The sequence below is a fragment of the Callorhinus ursinus genome, unplaced genomic scaffold (assembly GCF_003265705.2).
Source record: "Callorhinus ursinus isolate GAN/ISIS: 27379988/994484 unplaced genomic scaffold, GSC_fseal_2.0 scaffold20, whole genome shotgun sequence".
Classification (NCBI taxonomy): domain Eukaryota; kingdom Metazoa; phylum Chordata; class Mammalia; order Carnivora; family Otariidae; genus Callorhinus; species Callorhinus ursinus.
The window spans coordinates 19,469,797-19,488,855 of NW_027397082.1; the positions used below are offsets into that span (position 1 = coordinate 19,469,797).

The 19,059-nt window shown below is 54.0% G+C and overlaps 1 protein-coding gene across 8 annotated transcripts in view; it reads right to left on the reverse strand.

Annotated features, from left to right (window-relative positions):
* The window catches only part of PAX2 (paired box 2), a 78,074-nt gene extending 60,122 nt beyond the window's left edge, over positions 1-17,952 (reverse strand). For 5 of the 8 annotated variants that reach the window (XM_073904305.1, XM_025880839.2, XM_025880842.2 and 2 more), the window contains exons 1-3: positions 17,846-17,952; positions 14,170-14,338; positions 13,181-13,378 (exon numbers count right to left, since the gene is read on the reverse strand). In XM_073904305.1, the coding sequence (XP_073760406.1) occupies positions 13,181-13,378; positions 14,170-14,338; positions 17,846-17,888 (410 nt within the window). In that variant the 5' untranslated portion in view covers positions 17,889-17,952. The remainder of the gene's footprint in view (positions 1-13,180; positions 13,379-14,169; positions 14,339-17,845) is intronic. The other 3 variants (XM_073904304.1, XM_025880840.2, XM_073904303.1) reach the window with 1 other exon arrangement.
* Positions 17,953-19,059: the final 1,107 nt, after the last annotated feature.

The following is a 19,059-nucleotide window of genomic DNA, read 5'->3' on the forward strand; positions in this document are numbered from 1 at the left end:
TATCTTTAAAAAAAAATGACAAAATGCAAAGCACCACCACCCATGAAAATGCCATGAAGCCCAGAAAATGCCAACCTTCAACTCCTCAAACACTAGTAGGCTCATTCCAGAGAAGGAGTGTGCAGGCATAGGAAGTTTATACACACACACACACACACACACACGCACACGCACACGCACACACACAGAGGCTGGGCTCTCAAACAAAGTGCACAAAGGGAGCAATTATCTGACTAATTCTGTTCAATCGTCAGGTCACTGACTCATCATGGGCTTTTTTTCCTGCACACACATGGAACAGGCCCCTTCCTAAATCTGGCTGGGCTCATAGCGGACAGTAATTCTCACTGGCATTCATGATACACATTTCTGTTCACAGAATATCCTTTCAGCTCAAGTTTTTTATTTAAAAGTGGTCACTGTTTATGCACACACAAGCCAGAAGTCACACACATTGACATAGACATATAGCAAAAAATAGACACATTATGACTATGACTGCCATGAAAATAACTAACATTTATTGAGCACTTGATACATGCCAGGTGCAATGCTAAGCAGGTTTACGTGGATTAACTCGTGTAACCCTCACGAGAACCTTGTATGGTTATCCTCGTATTAGACGGGTGAAGAAACCGAGGTCCAGAGAGGAGATGAGATTTATCTATAACCACGTAGCCAGTAGATCGGGAAGTTGACTCAAACTCCAGTGATCTCTCCCAGAGCCCACTTTCTTACATTTTCTGGGTTACATAGGTTTGTGTGACTTGCCTGGCATATAGCAGGTGCTCAGCAAAGGTTTTCTGAATGGACAAATGAAAGTATACGTGAATGAAAGACCATGCCTTCTAAGAACCCGATACTCTCCTTTAAGATGGCAAAGTGGATTCCCTTATGGAAGCCAGGCCTACTGGACAGCTTACCCTCTTTTAGACCAAGTGACTTGCCCTCCCAACCAACTTTCCAGGGAAAGCATCCACCTGCTGTGCTTGTTCAGATACTAAACTCTCTAAGCACCAGCTCTCCACCTGACTTTCAAGTCAAGACTAGCCTCCTTTTAAGCCAGAAACCAGACCCAAATGCATCAAAGATGCTTCCTAACCACAACACCTTGTCACCTAGAATATTTCCCTCTGAAAACAGGTGTTTCCCAATGAAATGCGACACCAGTGAAGTGAAAATGAGGGTCGATGCCTGGATAAAAACTAGAAATCTGATCAATTATGTAGATGTCTCTAAATCACCAGATCTTTGGCATCCTATTGACAACCCTCATAGATGATTGCCGAAAGGTTTGGTTTTCATCCAGATGTTTGGGAACTGTCACATTTACCTGTTTGTCAGCAAGTGCTCATGCATTTCTAAGAGACATAAGTGAACGCTGAAAAGGATAAAAATAACCCAGAATAAAACAGACTAAAGAGGACAGGGGTAGCAAGCTATTTAACAAAACTAGTCAAGCAGACTCCATCTGGGAATGGGTTGTGGCCTTGGAGATCCATTAGAACGTGGATCCAGCTCACAGGAGACTCATGTGCTCAAAGACCTTTAAAAACCTCCTAAGGCTATTTCCTTGGCTATCTGCAGAACCGGACCCAATCAGATCCCTGCACGGTAGAGCTGATGGGTCAGTCCCACTGTCCGACAGAGAGGGCCCAGGTTACGACCAAGTCCACCCTCCTCATGCTGACACAGCCTCTATCCGCTCTCCGGATGCCCGCATGCCCGTGCGCAGAGTATCTCCACGTGTGGTCAGACCAAGCTATAGATCTTGCAACGCTTGACGTAAATCTGGTTTGTGACTTTGTACATGTACCCCTATTTGTGATTTAGTGCTCTGCTTTTTATCATGTCTCCACTTCCATTTTCTTTCCCTCTCTACTTTTTAATGCTGTTTACAACTTCCTTATCCATAGAGCAGCACGGCGATCCTTCAGTGTCCCCACTGATCTACCCACGTGGTTTTTCTGACCCATGTTTGCTCTCCACTCGACTTAATTTATGTTTTGGTAAATAGGAACTTTAGATCGTTCTATTCAACGGTATTTAGGGTTACTGCTTTTTATCAAAGGCATCACGGCACCGAAGGACCCCCTGCAAGGGACATTTGTTTATTCTCACGAGTGCCTGGCTCTCCCCACACACGGGAAGGCTGCGTGGGGGCGGGCGTGCCTGCACAGCGCCCTCGGTGTGCGCCTCTCCGCTCCACCGCCCTGTGTCGGTGCCGCTTGGTGCCGGCAGGAAGAGATCAGTAAGAGCATGGTGTGGACTGCAGCTGCCCCTCAAACTGCTGGAGATAAATCCAGGGCCCTCCCTGTGGATGACCACTCGGTTCTTTTAGGTGGAGGTCCACATATGCCTGGCAGGGCTGATTCCTCCAAATTCTCCCTCCCACGCTCACCCTTCATCCCCAAGCTGCGGCGGAAGCTTGTGGTGACATTACTCACAAGCGAGACTTGGGGGATCTCTTCTCTTAGAGGTATGAGTTGGAAGTGGAGGGGGCGAGGGGGGCAGAGCAATGCTTTCTTAGATTTCTGGGTCATCTACTGTCTTTTTTCTCCCTCTCCTCAATTTTTTCCATACCTTCTCCTCATCTCTAACTCTAGTTGACCTTGAACTCTGTCCTCTCCCTTCACACCAGAATGTGTCCCAAGGGGGGATGGCACTTCCAAAGAAGCAGTTACCTGGCCCAAGAGGCCTGGAGACCAGTAGCCAGAGGGGCCAGCCCATCACTCCACTCCTGGAAATAAATCCCATTGTATTTGCATTTTAATTTTCCACATAAACAAAGGCCCAGAGTACTCGCTTGGGCAGCATCACTGGACGAATTTAATTAGAAATGAAAAGTTTATAGGGCCCTCTTTAATGCGATTAATGCTCAGTTAACATTTATCACATTCGTATGCTGGAATCGCCTTTTCTAAGCAGTGACTGGCCATGAAATGAATTTCTCTCAACTTTTTTTGTACCCACCCTGGGAGGTCATCTCCTAAGGAGTCTCCAGGCTGCCTCCCTGGGGTCAGGAACTACCTGATCCTCAGGGCCAAGTTAAGGGGAGGTAAGGGAGGGGGAAGAGGGGAATACATACGTGCTGGGGCGGGAGAGGGCAGGGGGTATAAGTGTGAGGGGTGGCCACTGTTTCTATGGGGAGCTGGACCGAACCAGGGCTGTACCCTCTGCAAAAAGCTGAGGGCTTAGCCCAGGAGACTGGCCAAAAAGGCTTCAGAGCCTCTTCCCTAATTAAAAAAAAAAAAAAAAAAAAAAAAAAGACCTCCCTTCCCAACACACATACTCAGTCCACTTCTGTGGCCCAAAAAACAGGCTTTAGCTGGAGCTGGCCTGTGTCTGTCACTTCTGGGCTCTCACTTCTCTCCTCCTGTCTTGGGCCGTCTCTCTTCTACCCCCTTTACCTGTCTCGTCAGGGGCTCCACCAGACTGTCCCTCCATCCAGATCCATGGTGACTGGGAAGGGAACCCGAGTCTTGACCCCAAGGAATACCTCATTTCCTCTGGCTCTCCCAGAGGCCAGACAGTCACAGTCTGTGGGGAGGCTGCCTGCCCTGGTGTCAGCTCCCTACAGAAGCCGAGCGGAGTAGGGGAATGTGAAACCTCTATTGGTCCCCAGAGGAAGGATGGCCTTCCTTATCTCATCAAATTCTCTTCTCTCTTCAATTAGAGTCTACTGAGATTGGCCTCCTAACCCAAACCAGCTACCCTGAGGAGGAGGAGAGAGAGGAAGGAAAAAAGTAAGTGACGGGGGGAGGAAGGGGAGGTATCCTCTCTGCAGATGACAAAAGGAGATGAACAGCTTGACCTGTGTCCCTACCTAAATGCATACTCCCTTTGAGGACCTCGACAGACACAAACCAAGTGCTGCTACCAGTCCTCCTGGTATAGGCGTGTTACACACCCTCGACCTGGCCACCACGTGCCACTCTACACCTTCACCTCTAGCAGAGAAAATGCACACGCGTGTGCACACAGACTAAGTGTGCCGGGACCCTTTGTACCTGACCGGACCCCCACTCGTCAACCCATTGGGAGATCTATCGTCCATTCAACCCACGCTTGCCAGACAACATTTGCTAACATCCCAAATAGACAGGTTGTCCAAACGATGGCAGAAACTTTCATTCTGAGACCAAACAGTCCCTTGAGCCCGAAACTCTCTGAATAGCAAACCACCAGCCCCCTGTTTGACAAGACTGACTCCTTTTAAGAGCTCCCTGGAATACCAGGACCATTTAGACAGCTTCCCAGGACACAAATGTTAGGCTCAGCTAGGTACCACATGTTCTTTCCAAAGTTCTCAGGCTCTTTCCAAAACAGAGACACACAGAGGCCCTCAACGCAGAATCACCTTCTCTCGGTATGACACAGGACACGTAAGCAAGGACCATCTTGCCCTCTAGAATTAAATGGAAAGTCACAAGATAAGGGGCAGAATGGGTCTCCTCCTTGACCATCTCTGTGGCCTGTCAAGCCAGATACTGCCTACAAGGCCCCTGGTTGCCTGCAGCTTCCTCCACCAGTCCAGCAAAGACCCTGGGGCCAAGGGGGTCGGGGGGATGCTGCCTCAGGGCTTGCTCCCAGGTGCTCCAGCTCTGCGGCCATTGCTGTCCTCCCTTCCTGCCCTCCTCCCTTCTCTCCCCGACCTCTGAGCCCTTCCTCTCTGATTTCTTGACCTTACTGTGTCTACAAGGTGGGTACAGGTCCCCTTGCAGCCTGCTGCCCTGTCTTGTAGCCTTTCTGCTTCTCCCGCCGGGCGCTGCCTGTGGCGTCCCTCTGGCTTCCTCTGCCCCCGAATGGCTGCAGAGTGAGCTCACTGCAGAGAAGTTCAGGCAGGGCTGCAGGCAGGCAAGAGAGGAAGTCCAGAGCAGAGTGGCCAGAGGCTCCCGGGTGGAGGGCCTCGAGTCTGAAACACCTAGGAAACGAAGACCTCGCTCCCTTCCTCTTGGCCTCTCGCCCACTCTCCCCTCTGCTAGGGACCAGGCTGCAGCAACCACAGTGCAATAGCCCCGCAGCCAGGGCCAGCCTGCCTTGTGGCACAGGTGGCCACGACTTGACCTCCCACAACACTTCCTTTGCCCGCCACCTTCGTCCTTCCTGGCTGGCCTCCCCTTTTCTCCTTTACCACCTTCTGAGCTCCCTGAAGTCACCCTCAGCCTGGTCTACCAGCTGCCCAGAGCTCAGGCTCCATCCGACCACCTCCAAGCACCACCAGAGGCCCTTGGCGGAGCTGCACAGGATCCAACCCCCTTTTCAAGCTTCCAGAGCTCCCTGCTTTGTACTCTGGCCATGCGCTCCATTCTCATCCAGCCAAGCCAGTTCCGAGGCCTCTCCCTTTCACCCCTCAGGCTCCCCACCTCCTTTCTCACTCTTCAGCCCTCCTTCTGACTTCCATCCTCCCCTCCCACTCACGCCTCACCCTCCCCTGCCCTCACGGTAGAGAGAGGACTCTCCCCTTGACCTACCCTCCTCAGGGGCTCCTGGACTAAGGGGCTCGGGAAACATCACCCGCACCCCTGTACCTGCACTGTTAGTGCTCTGGTCTGAAGCAGAGAAGGAGAAGCCAAGTCTGGTTATACAGCCCTGGGACAGCAGACCAGGGCCCATGGACTGAATCAGACCTGAAGCTCTGTTTTCTTTGGCCAGCACAGAGTTTTCAAAACCCAAATCTTCCTGCCTCTAGGCTGGGCCCGCATACCCCAGCCCTTTGGTCCAGCTCTCAACAGCTCCATCCCAGCTCCTGCAGCTCTACTTTCCTCCCTCCACATCCCTACAATAAACCTGACCTTTCTAGAATGCCGACGACTCTCAGTTTCTCACTCTCATGTGAAAAACACAAAATATCTTCTTATCATATTATCTCTCAAAAGCCAAAAGAAAGAGTCCAGTTATTTTTGTGGTTGCTGAGGATGAGCTACAAGAGGAACCTGGCTCCAAGGCCTCTCCCATCTCCCTCCCTCCCTTCTATATACCTTCTTCTCCTACCCACGGAGAACTGCATGAGGCCTTGCTCCTTCTCCTCCAGTGCCAGCTCACTCCCTCTTACTTCCCACCCCCAACAGCTCCCCTAGGCCCGGCCCTCCCTGGAGGCCCCAGGCATCTGCCTGTGCCTTCATGCCCTGCCTGGTCTCCAAGGCCTCTCCAGTCCCCAGTTACGTGTTTCTCACAAAAAGCCTCTTCCTTATTTCCCTGGCACCTGGGTTACTGGGGAAGGACGTGGAGACATCCTCTTGGCCTGGCCCTTGGGAGAGCTCTGTCAATGACTGTCCCCAAGCTGCCACCACACCTCCTGCTAGAGGGACCTGCACCCCTTGGTGGGCCTCTGCACCAAAACTCTACAGGAAAGAGGCCCACTGGGAAGAGCATCTTTTTAGCTGCTTATACAGTTGGTCCCTAACTAGTCTTGCCGACTGGGCTCGAACTGAGTGAGAGTCTAAGTGAAGATGGACAGCTGAACTCACAGCTCTCCAATACAAAGGTGACATCACTGTAGCCAGGCCCTGCTTTTGGGGGACTAACAGGACCATGGAGTGTTACAGTGCAAGTAAAGATCGAAGGAAATTTTGACCTCAGTTTGCCCAAATTAGAAACAAAGAATCTTCAGCTGAGCCCTATTATCACCCAATGGCCCAATGACTACCTCACTGATTGACCTATTGGGCCAAGGACAAGGTGTTCAGCCTTTGTCTGTGACTGCGGGACACATCCTTTGGAACTTCTTCCCTTTCCTCTTGGCCTTGGAGCCCTTTTACCAAAGAGCAGACACAGGATGGCACACGCATACACATACAAATCCATACACACTGAACATGTCAACCTCTATGCCTAGAAACCATTGTGAACCATGTTCAAGCTGCACCTTGCTAGCACCAAAACAACAGGTTCAATGGGAGGAGAACATTCAACCCCATGGTTTACTGGTAGACTGATAAACCCAATGCGATTTTATTTCCTATCTGTTTACTTCACTTGTGATTTGGGCATTGGTTGTGAGATACTGTTTCCCATGCCTCAGATCTGTCAGGGGCCCCTATCTCCTTTCTAGGCTCACGCACGTGGCTAGGTGAGCTGGCCATAGCTGTACCTGTAAATGCCTCCCTTGCAAGAATCTGAACTCTGGACACCCGGCTTGGGGATGTGGGGAAACAGCAGGGATTCAGACAAGTGGCAGGCCAGGTTAGAACCCTTAACTGCACTCTTTTAAAGAACAGGAAGTGAAGGGGCACCTGGAGGGCTCAGTCGGTTAAGCGTTGGACTCTTGATTTACGCTCAGATCATGATCTCAGAGTCATGAGATGGAGCCCCACCCACTTCACTTCGGGCTCAGTAGGGAGTCTGCTTGGGATTCTTTCCTTCTCCCTCTGCCCCTTCCCCTGTACGCTCACTCTGGCACGTGCGTGCACGCGCTCTCTCTAAAATAAATAAATAAATCTTTAAAAAAGAAAGAACAAGAAGGGGAAAAGAAATACATATACATCGTTTCCTCTTACTTGGAGACCTCCAACTCCAGGTAGCAACAAGGAGGGACTAAGGACAAGCCTGAGAACTAAGAGGGGAAATTACAGAGTAGCCAGAGCTGGAGACCTAGGAAGCCGGGAGCAGAAAATGGGGCCCTTGGCTCAGGGCGTTCCTTCATCAGTCCTGCTGACAAGATGGGGAAGCAGGACCCCTCTCCCAGGTGGGCTCATGACAAGCCCCTCTTCAGATGCAGGCTCTTGGTGGTGTTGGGGGGAGGGGGAGATTCATCTTCTGCACCAGTTTCTACCATGGCTACTCTTTCTCTGGAAGCTGTAATGTTCTAGTCTACAAGCACATACCATCACATAATACAACCACACTCTCTTGCATGCACCAGAATAAGTCCGTTTCCCAACTGTTCCCTCTCACACCGGTTCCAACGGTAGATCCATTCCCTGGATCTACTCTGCACAATCATTCGCCCCATCTACCAATATACACACAGCACCACTCCCTCCCCAACGTTCCTTTCTCCAGGTACCCTGTTTCTCTTCTCCAGGGGCTGTTCCTGCCTGGCCCCATCTCCGCTGGCTAATTCCCCCTGTGGCCCCTGTATTGAACTGTTGTGTTGTCCATTTCCCTGTGACAAGGGCTCTGGTTACAGAGTTATTGATTGGTTTTCATGCAGACAGATGGGCCCTTCCCGAGCTCCCATCGAAATCCCTGCCTCTATGGGCTGATTGTTGCCTCTCAGGGTGTAGGATTGCACTGGAGACCACCCTCCACGCAACCTCCTTTGCCCAGGCTGTGGACTGTAATAAATGGAGGCAGCCTGAACGATAATAAAAGCAATTGAGTAGGTTACCTGTGCAGACACAAGATTTATGCCTCTTCATATTTGATGTGATTGTTTTATTGAGTTCTCAAAATAGTTGGGACACTATTTATTTAGTTAGTTAGGAGGAGTTTCCCTCTCTTTCTGCTTTGCATTGCCCTCCAAAACCTACCTGGAGTTTTCATTAGGGACAACCCCTCCTGTCTTTCTCTTCCCCAGAGTTGGCAGCTGAGGTAAGAACTCAGGGCAACCAGCCATTGCTCTCACCTGAAGGCCATTTCATGGCCCGAACGCCCGCTCTGAGCCAGCCGATGAGGGAAACAGTCAGACCCATATGACGGCAGGCCAAGAAGTCTAAAGTAACTAAGGGAACAAAAATGGCTTTTCAGGAGGACAGCTCCAGCTCATTTTAAGAAATAAGATCAACAGCCGTACCTATTTCACATGTTAGTCTAATGATGGGTGATCTCCGCAGGAGGAGAGCCCTCTCTGGGGAAGGATAAGTGAGCAAGTCTTCTCAGACAGACATTAGCATATTTGTTTTCTCTTTGTGACCGCAGTGTGGTAGGCCCTGGGCCACAGAAGGCAAGTTCTCTGTCCTTATTTCTCCTACTCCTCTGAGGACAGAAGTCCTCTTTTTCTTTTTCTTTTTTTAAGATTTTATTTATTTATTTGACACAGAGAGAGCGAGAGAGAGAGAGCAAGCACAAGCAGGGGGAACGGCAGGCAAGGGAGAAGCAGGCTCCCCACTGAGCAAGGAGCCCGATGCAGGGCTCGATCCCAGGACCCTGGGATCAAGACCTTAGCCGAAGGCAGACGCTTAACCGACTGAGCCACCCAGGCGCCCCAGAAGTCTTCTTCTTAGCCCACCAATTTGCCTTGGCTCTTTGCCATGAGACCAACAGCCCTGACCACCAAATAGCTACAAGGGCATGGAGATGTGGCAAGTAAAGCTGCACTGCTGGCCCAGATTCATGCCAAGCAAGGTCTAAGAGTCTACGAGACAAATGTGCAATGTTCTAGAACCTGAGTTTCAGAGAAAGAGACACACACTCCAGCCCTGAACATATCTTCAGCATTCCCAGCTTTTTTGGATAGGTCTTCAAATGAACAGCTGGCCCACTACGGTCACCCCACTGCCAGAACTCCGATGAGGCCTGCGAATGACACAGGATGGAAACCTTGCACAGCACTGGGGCTGTGGCCTTGAAGCCAGTGAATGTGCTCACTTGGAGCCAAACAGGCTGAGAGAGTGTGGGTAGCGGGTGATCAGTGAGAAATGGACTCTGGAAGAGCCCACTCCAAAGATCTAGGGGCAGGGAAGGCCCTGATCCCAAGAGTGTAGTGCAGGTTGGAAAAGTTAAGCGAGCAACGGCCTTTTTGTCAGCTCATTCCAAGAAAGCACCCTCAGGGGATCCTTGGTAACCCTAGACTCTACCTGGAGTTTGTGCCCATTCTTTCAAAGGAGCTGTATTCTCTGCCCAGAGCAATAGCCAAATCAGAAGACTTTGGCATATAATCAGGAAGATCCTTCCCGCCCAGTCAATTGCTCGGCGATATGACTTAGGCGACTTTTTCCCCCTTCAGTAGCATGGATCCCCCTCCATCTCTTCCCACGCCCTAGGCCATTTCCCACACCAGGTGTTAGTCTCAAGTCACCTGTTTATAAACATCCGCCCTCTACAGTGGCAGTGTATAAACTGAGGAGCTGGCAACTCCATGCTTAGTGATCAGTAACCCGATATCGAGATGGAGTCACATAAATTCCACATGCTAAGCGATCCTGTCAACCCTCTGGATTTTTGACAGTGGTCTCTGGGGGGCAGGAGTGGGTTTGGGAGGCCTCCCTGACCTACTCCACTGACTCAGAGAGGTATTTCTCTGAGGATTTGTCAGTGGAGTATGTGGATGGAATGTCCAAGCCTTTATCGCGACCGGATCAGAGAAAACCAAAACCAATTTTAAAGCATGAAAAGCAATTTCGTTTATAACCATAACAGCATATTTCAAGTGCGGCGACAACATCTGTTTTGGGAAGGAGAAGATGAAAAAAAACCTCACAATTTGGCTCAGTGGGTGAGCATGTGTGGACTTCCTTTCTTGCCAACCACCGGCACATGCACACACTCAAAACGGTTATAAAGTACCGAAGACAAGTGGGCACCTCACCAACAGGAAGGCCCTAAACTCGAGAACCACCCATTCCCTGATGCACCACACTTTCTGCACAGAGGAAAATCTCCAGGGTCTTCCTATAGTGAGTGGAGATGTGGCAGGTAAAGCTGCACTTCTGGCCCAGATTCAGTGAAATTTTACAAAGTGAAAAATTTACAAAGTTCCTGATATCACCAACGCAGGCAGAAGCATCCTGCCTTTATCAGGTTTCAGGGTGAAACAACAAATCTCAGATAAACCTTTCCCCATTTAGAGCAAAACACCTACAGGGATGAAGTGGAGGACATGGGGGCCTAGGCGCATCCCTCCAGCCCCAACTCAGCAGCACATTGGGAAGCCCTCAGAATTCCTTCCCAGTTTGGAACCATGGTAGGATTCTGTCCCAAAGTGAAATCCACACTACCCTGACTGCTCCTTGTCGACAAAGCAAGCCGGGAAGCGGAACCGCAGACCGAGGGCTTGGCTGCCCATGCTGCCGGTGGCTTCCCCGTTCCTCTCCTCCCACTCCCTCTCCATCTCCAGCAACACCTGCCCACAGATAGCTATTTCTACACACCCAAAGGAAGCCTCGGTGCCCCTCAGGTGGTGGGGCTCCACGCAGTGCAGATCCTGCAGCTGTCAGCACTATCAAGCCGAGGCCGTTCTTTTCCTCCTCTCAACCCACCCCTCTACTTTCCCCCAATGCTGGGGACTGCAACCCCAGGCTTCTGAGCTTGATCCTGGGGTCACCTGTTCCCTGCTTTCTGGGGCTTTTCAGAATGAGAGCATCCCCAAACTCCTGCATGAGACAGCTTCTCAAAACATCTCAGCCAGTGAAGGTATATGTTGGGGAGAGGAGGGACGGGGTTCTAGACGGGGTGGTAGGCGAGGGATGCTGCCATCAGAAGTGCCTTGATTGCTCCAATCCTCCACCCATCAAGAAAACCAAACTGCCTTAACTGTGCATGTCTCGGGTTCCTCCAAAGGCTGGCAAATCCTATCACTGACAACAAGCATTTTTCTTGAATGTCCCCCAATACACCAGCGCCCAGCCCCAGCAACATCGCTCCTCAGCAGGCTGCTCTCCTCCCAAGATCTCCGTTCCAACTCACTCTCGGGACCAGCAGACAGCCAAGAGGCTGAGTCTCCAGATGGCTCCGAAAACAAATGCTTTGTCCCCTGCCCGTTCCAAACCGCCAATCCTGCCCCAGCCCCAGAGCTTCCCCAGCCTCCTCTGGCTTTTAAATGCAAAAAGACACATTCCTCTCCCAAACCACCCAGAGTCTTTCTCCAGCTCCTTCGAAGGTGTCTGAATGTCAAACTGCTATGCTTTCAGTACCTAGCGAGCCAGGCCCGGGGAGCTAGAGGGTTTTCGGAGGGTGTATAATTAGCTGATCAGTATTATGTTACCCTGTTCATAACTGAATAACCATTTTAATACATATGGCACACACTGGGATAATTTCTGGGGTCGCCTCACAGTACGTTACAGCACGAGTGTGGCAGAGGGGATCTTCTTTAGCCAAGGTACATTCTACCAGCTAATTTTACCTGCTGTTTTCAGGATGATTTGAGATAATTCCATATCATTTGCAAAATATTAAAAAAAAAAACCTTGATACGTCATGCCAGTTTCAGAAAAAGGCACCATCTGAATTATTAGTTGTCCTGATAATGAATCTATGAAGAGTACGAAGAATAACAAGGGTAAGAAACCCTCAGCCTTCTTCTCATTTGGGAATCTGTCTTAAAATGGGGTTGAAAGGCTGGCCAAGCTGTCTGGAACTTATACAGGGTCTCTGCTGATGTCAGACTGTACAGTTCTGTGGTGTTTGAAGCCCTCCTGGGTGCTTGGATCCCACTGCTCCTTGTACGTGTTGTACCCGACACAGGCCCATTTGCACACTGGCACGGTATACACACGTGGAACATACATGTGTACTCTCCCAGAGAGCATGCTGGAGTGGCTTGGGGATTGGGAGACTATCCTGTGCAACTACAGGTCTCAATGACTCCAGCCTATGTTGGCCCCATGTGCCTGCGCCTGTCATCGGTTCAGACTTATCCCTGGCCCTAAGCATCCTGAAGTTGAGCCTTGGGGTCCAGAGCTCTCTCCCTGCCTGCCTGGTGTCCCACTCCTTGTCCAGCTTTCTCTACTCCCTGCCAATTGCTGGCTGGTGGCTGGCGTTTGCTCTGCAGGCCTGGATACTCGTGCTTGTAGGCCGGAAATTTGTGCAAGCTGGCTAGCAAGGCCTGGGCTCCTGGGAGGCAAGCTTTGTGGGAGTTGGCAGGGAGGGTGGGGCAGCCAGGACAGGCAGCTGCCCCTGGGGAAGGGAGCATGCCTTTAGAAAGGGAAGTCTGTTTGGAAGCGATGAATAGACACTGGTCATTTTAAAGGCTTCGGCTGTGGGCTGTGATTGTCTCTAGATACCGAGGCACGTAATCTTGGAGTCTTAATTACCACAAACACTTGGATTCATTTCCAGGACGCCGGCGGGAGAAGCCTGGCAGGGAATACCCAGCCCTGAGCTGGAGACAGCTCTGTCTGTCTGTCTGTCTCTGCCTTCCAGGTCTCCTCTCCCTGCCTAAAGGACTTCGGGGACTGAGAGCCTGGAGCAAGGGCAGAGGCTGGGGAAAGAACAGAGACCGCAAGCTGGGAGACACCCTAATGGGCAGGAGCTGGGAGCTGGCGTCCCACCCTGCAGTCCGGGGTGGTTTGCTCACCTGTTGATGGAAGAGACGCTGGGCACCGTGTCATTGTCGCAGATGCCCTCAGCCAGGAGCCGGTCTCGGATCTCCCAGGCGAACATAGTTGGGTTCTGCCGCTTGTATTCAGCAATCTTGTCCACCACTTTGGGCGTCGCCACTTTGGGCTTGGAGCCTCCAATCACTCCGGGCTTGATGCTGCCGGTCTCATAGTACCTGCGCCGGGAAGGCCGGCGGGGTCAGCGAGAACAGGCGGTGGCAGGGGCAGGGAGGCTGCAGGCTCCAGGGCGGCTGCGACCGCGGCAGCGCCACTCTCCCACCCGAGGCAGCAGCGTGGAGGGAAAAGGCTCAGCGTGGCTGAGCCAGCTTCCGGAGGGCGCTTGGCTAGGGCAAGGGATGGGCGGCAGGATGCAGGGGAGGACGACAGGGACACTCCCTCCAGGAAGACAGTCATGCCAGGGGCTGCGAGCACACCAGCAGGGATAGGTGCCCCTGGGAGTCTGAAAGCCCAGCCTTGCATTTGGAAAGAAGAGGAGGCAGCAGCTTCCAGGCCTCCAGACCCACCAGGGCTGAGCCACCACCTCCAGCCCTTTCCTACTGAACACAGAGCCCGGGTGAGAACTGTCCCCTCCCCAATGCTGATTTTTTCTTTCCTCTTGGGGACCCATTTACACTCCCCACCCTGTTCCTCTGACACCCCCCCCCCAAGTCTGCATTAACTCTGCTTGAAGAGGAGTCCCTCCCTTTCTGAAGTCTGGTATCTGGCAGCCTCCTCACGAGAACCCTGAAGCTGGGCAGGAGCTGAATGACCCTGCTCCATCCTCGCTCCTGGGGCCGTGGCCACCACCTAAGCGCCCTCTCCAAAAGGAGCAGCTCTCTAGATAGCCCGGAGTATCTAGATACCCCCACTGGCATCCTGGACTTTTAGCCAAGTCCTTGGTCTGGAGACCCAGGGCTGCGGGATAAGGAGGCAAGGCTTCTCCCAGGGGCAGCTCTGAGGCCCTCACCTGCCCAGGATTTTGCTGACACAGCCGTGGCTGACCCGCAGCTGCCGGGATATGTCGCAGGGCCGCACACCCTGGTGGGCCAGCTCCACGATGCGCTGCCTCACCACGTCGGGCAGGGGCCGGCCGTTCACAAACACCCCCCCGAGCTGGTTCACACCCCCGTGCCCTGCTGGGGAGAGACAAGAAAAAAACACAACACCCCACACACAGCAGGGACCGGCCATTAGTCAGGGTCCAAGGCCCAGGATGTGCGAAGGGAGCAGGCAGGGTGGAGGGGCATGATCTGGGACTGGTGGCAGAACAGTGGTCTGCTGCCAAGCACAACGCGGGGGATTGGGGATTGAAACCCATTGGCCGTAGAGACGGGGAAACGCAGATGCAGGGCAAAGAGCTGGGAAGAACGTGGCTCTAAGACCAGTACCTCTCGAGGGAGAAAGTGAGGGAAGGAACGGAGAAGCCTGGTGAGAAGAAAGAGGGTAGGGGGGAAATTGATGCCGGCAGGAAAGAATGTAGGAGAGGAAAAGAAGAGCCGAGCAGAGAGCAGAAGCAGGGCCAAGCGGGATCCCGCCTAAGCCGCAAGCAAGCGGGAGTCGTTGGTGTGTGCTAGGGCTTGGAGGCGGATGATTTGGGGGCTGGGACCGGTTGACCCAGTACAAAAGGGCTCTGAGCACAGAGAGGGACTAAGTGTCTGACTCCCTCCTTTTGCTCCTTACCTCTTCTATCTATTTTAAATCAGAGTTGGAGTGTTCCTGCCTCTTTCCCTGTGTTTTTGTTTTTGTTTTATTCTGGGTTTTGATCGGGATTTTTTCCTTTTCTTTTATGTTTTCTATCTTTAGATATTTGGGGGCCATATTTCCCACTCGTCTCCCTAGTGTCTAAAGTTCAAAGAAAGCCAGGTGGAGGACGGAAGGCTGAAGGCGCAGGGGTCCAGAGTCTGCTGCGCTCAGAGCCAGGGAGGCAGCGGGAGAGCCGCGCCGCGCTCGGTTCGGTAGCAGCCAGAGAACGCAGGCTGCCGGGGCTTGTCTGCCTGCCGCCTTGAGCCAGGCTTGGGACCCACTGCTTCCCCTAGGTAGCACGGTGCAAGTTGCCCAGACGGGCTGAGGGCTCACGGGGCACCCTGTGCTGCCTGCCGGAGCCAGCTCCCGTCCCTCTGACCTCTTAGACCTCGGCAGCCTCCCGGGACACCGCGAAGCGAGGGCGTTTGCTCTCCCGGCCAGGAGGAGGGCGCTGGGTCTCCATTCCAACTCCAGCTTGGGGCCCCCAACCTCGGAGCCCAAGTGGTCACCGGAGGCCAGGCCTGAGGACGCTGCGCGGCGCCCCATTCTCCCTGGCCTACAGCAGTCTAGAAATCCTGCACCCAGAGCGATCAACCCGCAGCCGCAGTTACTGAGCAATCCAAGCGCAGAGAGTTCTAGCGGCCGGCCTGACCTGGCCAGCAACCTACAGCCCCTGCCCTGCTAGCCTCAGGCGGCTTTCGGAGAAAGCGGGAACATCTGCGCTCTGCTCATTTCTTTCCCGTCCCCTTCTGGGGGTACCGAGAGCAAGGGCCGGTAAAACCCCTGGGGAGAGGCTTCAGATCTGGAGGCTGGGGGAGGCTAGAACCTCTTATTTTTGCCTCCCATTCCCGCTACTCTCCCTACCTCTAGCCCCACTCCTCACCCCTCCCCTCCCTCCAAACCCTGACCATCAATAATTTAGGCCCCGGGAGAACTCGCGTTACCGGTATGAAAAGGCGGCAGCTGCGGGCAGATTAAAGATGAATAATTCAGCCTCCCCGGGCTCCGGGCCCGGCCCCTCGTCCCCAGTCTAAGGAAAGGGGACGGGAAGGGGGCACGACAGGGGTCCAGGGCCGGGGGCCGGGAGCTGCCGCTGAGTCGGGCCTGGAATGCGCCACTGCCGCTGGCGCAGACTCGGGCTGCCCCGGCTTGCTGGCCACGCTGCCTGCCCGCGCCGCCGTCTCTCCCTTCCACCAACCACCTTCAGCTCGCCTTGCCCCACTTTGGGTTTCAAAGTGACACCCTGTGGGCGGCTGGGACTCGGCAAATCCCCCGCGGATTCGGCCCGAGAGAAGAGCGAGAGCAGAGGTGGCGGGGCAGGGAGGCCGGCGGGCTGGGCGAAGCCGGCGTGTCGACCCGGTTCCACTCGCTCCGAAAAGGAGACAGGATTTCCGTCTCAACTCGCGGAGACCCGCGGCGGCCCGAGGCCCCTGACTTGGATTACCTGTACTTGGAAATTATTTAGGAAAATATATTTTACCCCAGGAGTATTTTTTTAAAAGCTCCCCCTGTAACGCTAATTATATGCTTAAGAGAAAAACAGAGCTCTCCCTCCTCGGCACTCTTGTCTGGAGCACCGATCCAAGCCAGGTCTAAAAAAGTTTCCCTGTGAAAAGTTACAAATCATCCTTAATTATTAATCTACAGAGGAGGAGAAGTTTTCTATTTAGAATCTATTTGTCTAAAAAAAAAAAAAAAACACCTCTGAATTGTTCTCCAAGCTAAAGACATATGACATGAATTAGATAAATTCAAATTCATTAAAATAATTCCCTCTTTCCTATTTTTTTAATTTTTTCTCCCCTTCTCTTTCCCCTATAACATCCTTTCTGTTTTCTTTCTTTTATTTTCTTCCCCTTTTAAAAAATTTCTCTTTCCCTTCTCCCCAGCTTTGGCGTTTGCCTCCTTTTGTTCTTTCTCCCTCGTTTTCCCCCTCTTTGACTGCCCACCGGCCAGGGCACTGGCTGGACCATTTTCACCGGGGAGTGGGAGGCCGGCAAGGAGCCTCCAGAACTGCAAGCAGAGCTCGGCTCTGCCCAGGGGCTGCCTGGCAGGCTCCTCTACTCCATCTCTTCCTGACTTCGATTTCTCCTTGGAACCCCTCTTTGTTTTTAGAGCATCTCCCAGGGAGAGGTGGAGAAAGATGACCACCACATCCTGCCAATCTTGGACTCCCAACTGAAGGAGAAGAGAAAGAGGGGAAGGAGGTAGGAAAGAAAAGAAGAGGGAGTATTACAAACCAGCTCACACCAAGCCCTGGCTGGGCTGCCAGGGCCTGGAGATGCTGGGAGCTGAGGGTCAGATGGGGGCACCCCACCCCCACATTCTTCTGCCTGATTGTCCTGACACGGAAGCTGCCCATGCCAGGAGTCTCCTCCTGGGCAAGCACACTCTAAGTTTGAGAAAGGTAGAGATGAATGGAGGGTGGGGGAGGCAGAGAGAGAGGGAGCGAGAGAGAGGGGAGAGGGAGAGAGGGAGAGAACAGAGAAAACAACACAACTCAAACCCCTCAAAACTGCCTGCCAATTTAGTCTCCCAGCCCAGGGCAAGAGGGTGACCAGGGCATAGGATGGCTGGAGCCAGGGCCAGGGGCTGTGGATCGGTGATCTAGGAAGGAGCAGGTGGAAGGAAAGGAAGACAGGTGACGGGCAGGAGGGAAGATAGGAAGGCAGGTAGAGGGAGAAGTATTGGTGACCTAAGGCAGAAGAGAGAAACTGGAGGCTTTAGAAACACTGGAAAATGAGGGGAAGAGGAAGAACAAAAGGGGGGGCCTGGAGAAGCCAGCGCAGTCTCCAAGATGGGACCTGAGTGAAGGGGGCCGGGGCCGCACCGGGACTGGACGGGAGAGGGTTAGGACGGGGAGCCCCGAGCTGGGACAGGAGCCGGGCGCCGGTACTCACGGTGCATCGCGGAGAAGGGGTCTGCTTTGCAGTGCATATCCATGGGGAGGCAGAGGAGCGGGAGCAGCGCGGCCGCCGCCGCCGTGTCGCCTCTCAAACTCAACTTCAGGACTTGAGGAGAAAAGGGAGGGACGTTGGGGGGGTGGGGAGGTGAGCGAGCGCCCGGCTGCGGCGGGGCGGGCGGGGGACGCCGCGCTGTGCTCCCCGCGGGGACGCTTCCCGGGCGGATCGGAGCTCGCACCCGCAGCGACCGCAACTTCCCACCGTCGGGGCGCGGGGCTGGGCGGTCAGCAGAGCGGCCCCGGGGCGGCGGGCCGGGCCGGGGGGATCTGGGGGCGCATGGCGCGCGCGGCAGCTGAGGCCAGGGCTGAGGCTGGGCGGGGGAGGCGGCTCAGCTCCCCTGGAACCCGGTCATCCGAGAGGCGGCGGTCGGAGAGGGCGAGGAGCGGGGGCGGCCCGAGGGCGCCGGGCGGGGAGCCGGGCCGCTCCAAGTGCCGGTGAGTTGGCGAAGTTGGCAGAGAAGTAGCAATCCTCGGGATGTCCGAGCGGGCGCCTCCAGGAGGGGAGAGCGCGAGCCGGGCCCCCGCCCCCGGAAAAGGCAGGCGCTCACCGCCGCGGCCGAAGGGCCGGGAGGGAGGGAGGGAGGGAGCCGAGCAGCGCCGGCAGCACTGGGCTGGCCCCAGGTGGGTTGCGGCTGCGAGAAGACTCGGCCGGAGACTGGAGCCTTGGCTCCCGGTGTGTGTCTCTCTAAAAGCTGCAAAGCCCCCTCCAGACCCCCTCCTCCTCCCCGCGCTGGGAGATGGATGACTTGTCAGACAAAGGCAATAGATTCCACCACTCTGTGATTCGCCAGCGCCGGAGCCCCGAGCTTTGGCGAGGAGGGCCCCGCGCCTGTCACTCCGGTGCCGGCGAGGGGAGGGGTGGGGAGGGGGAAACGGGAGGGAGGAAGGGAGGGAGCGGCGGGCGAAGGAAGAGGGAGGGAGGGGAGCGGGCCAGGGGGAGGGGAAAGGGGAGCCCGGGATTAAAACTACACTGAGAAACGAAACTCGCCGATAAGATAAACGTTAGATAAAGATAAAGAGCGGCCAGTCTAATGAATATTCAGGCAACGACAGAGTGCCCCTGAGCGCGCCGCTCTCGAAAGCCAGGCTCGCAGTCCCAACTCACCCAGCCCTGCCATCCACCGGCCAGTGCCCGCGTGGGCCACGCGGCCC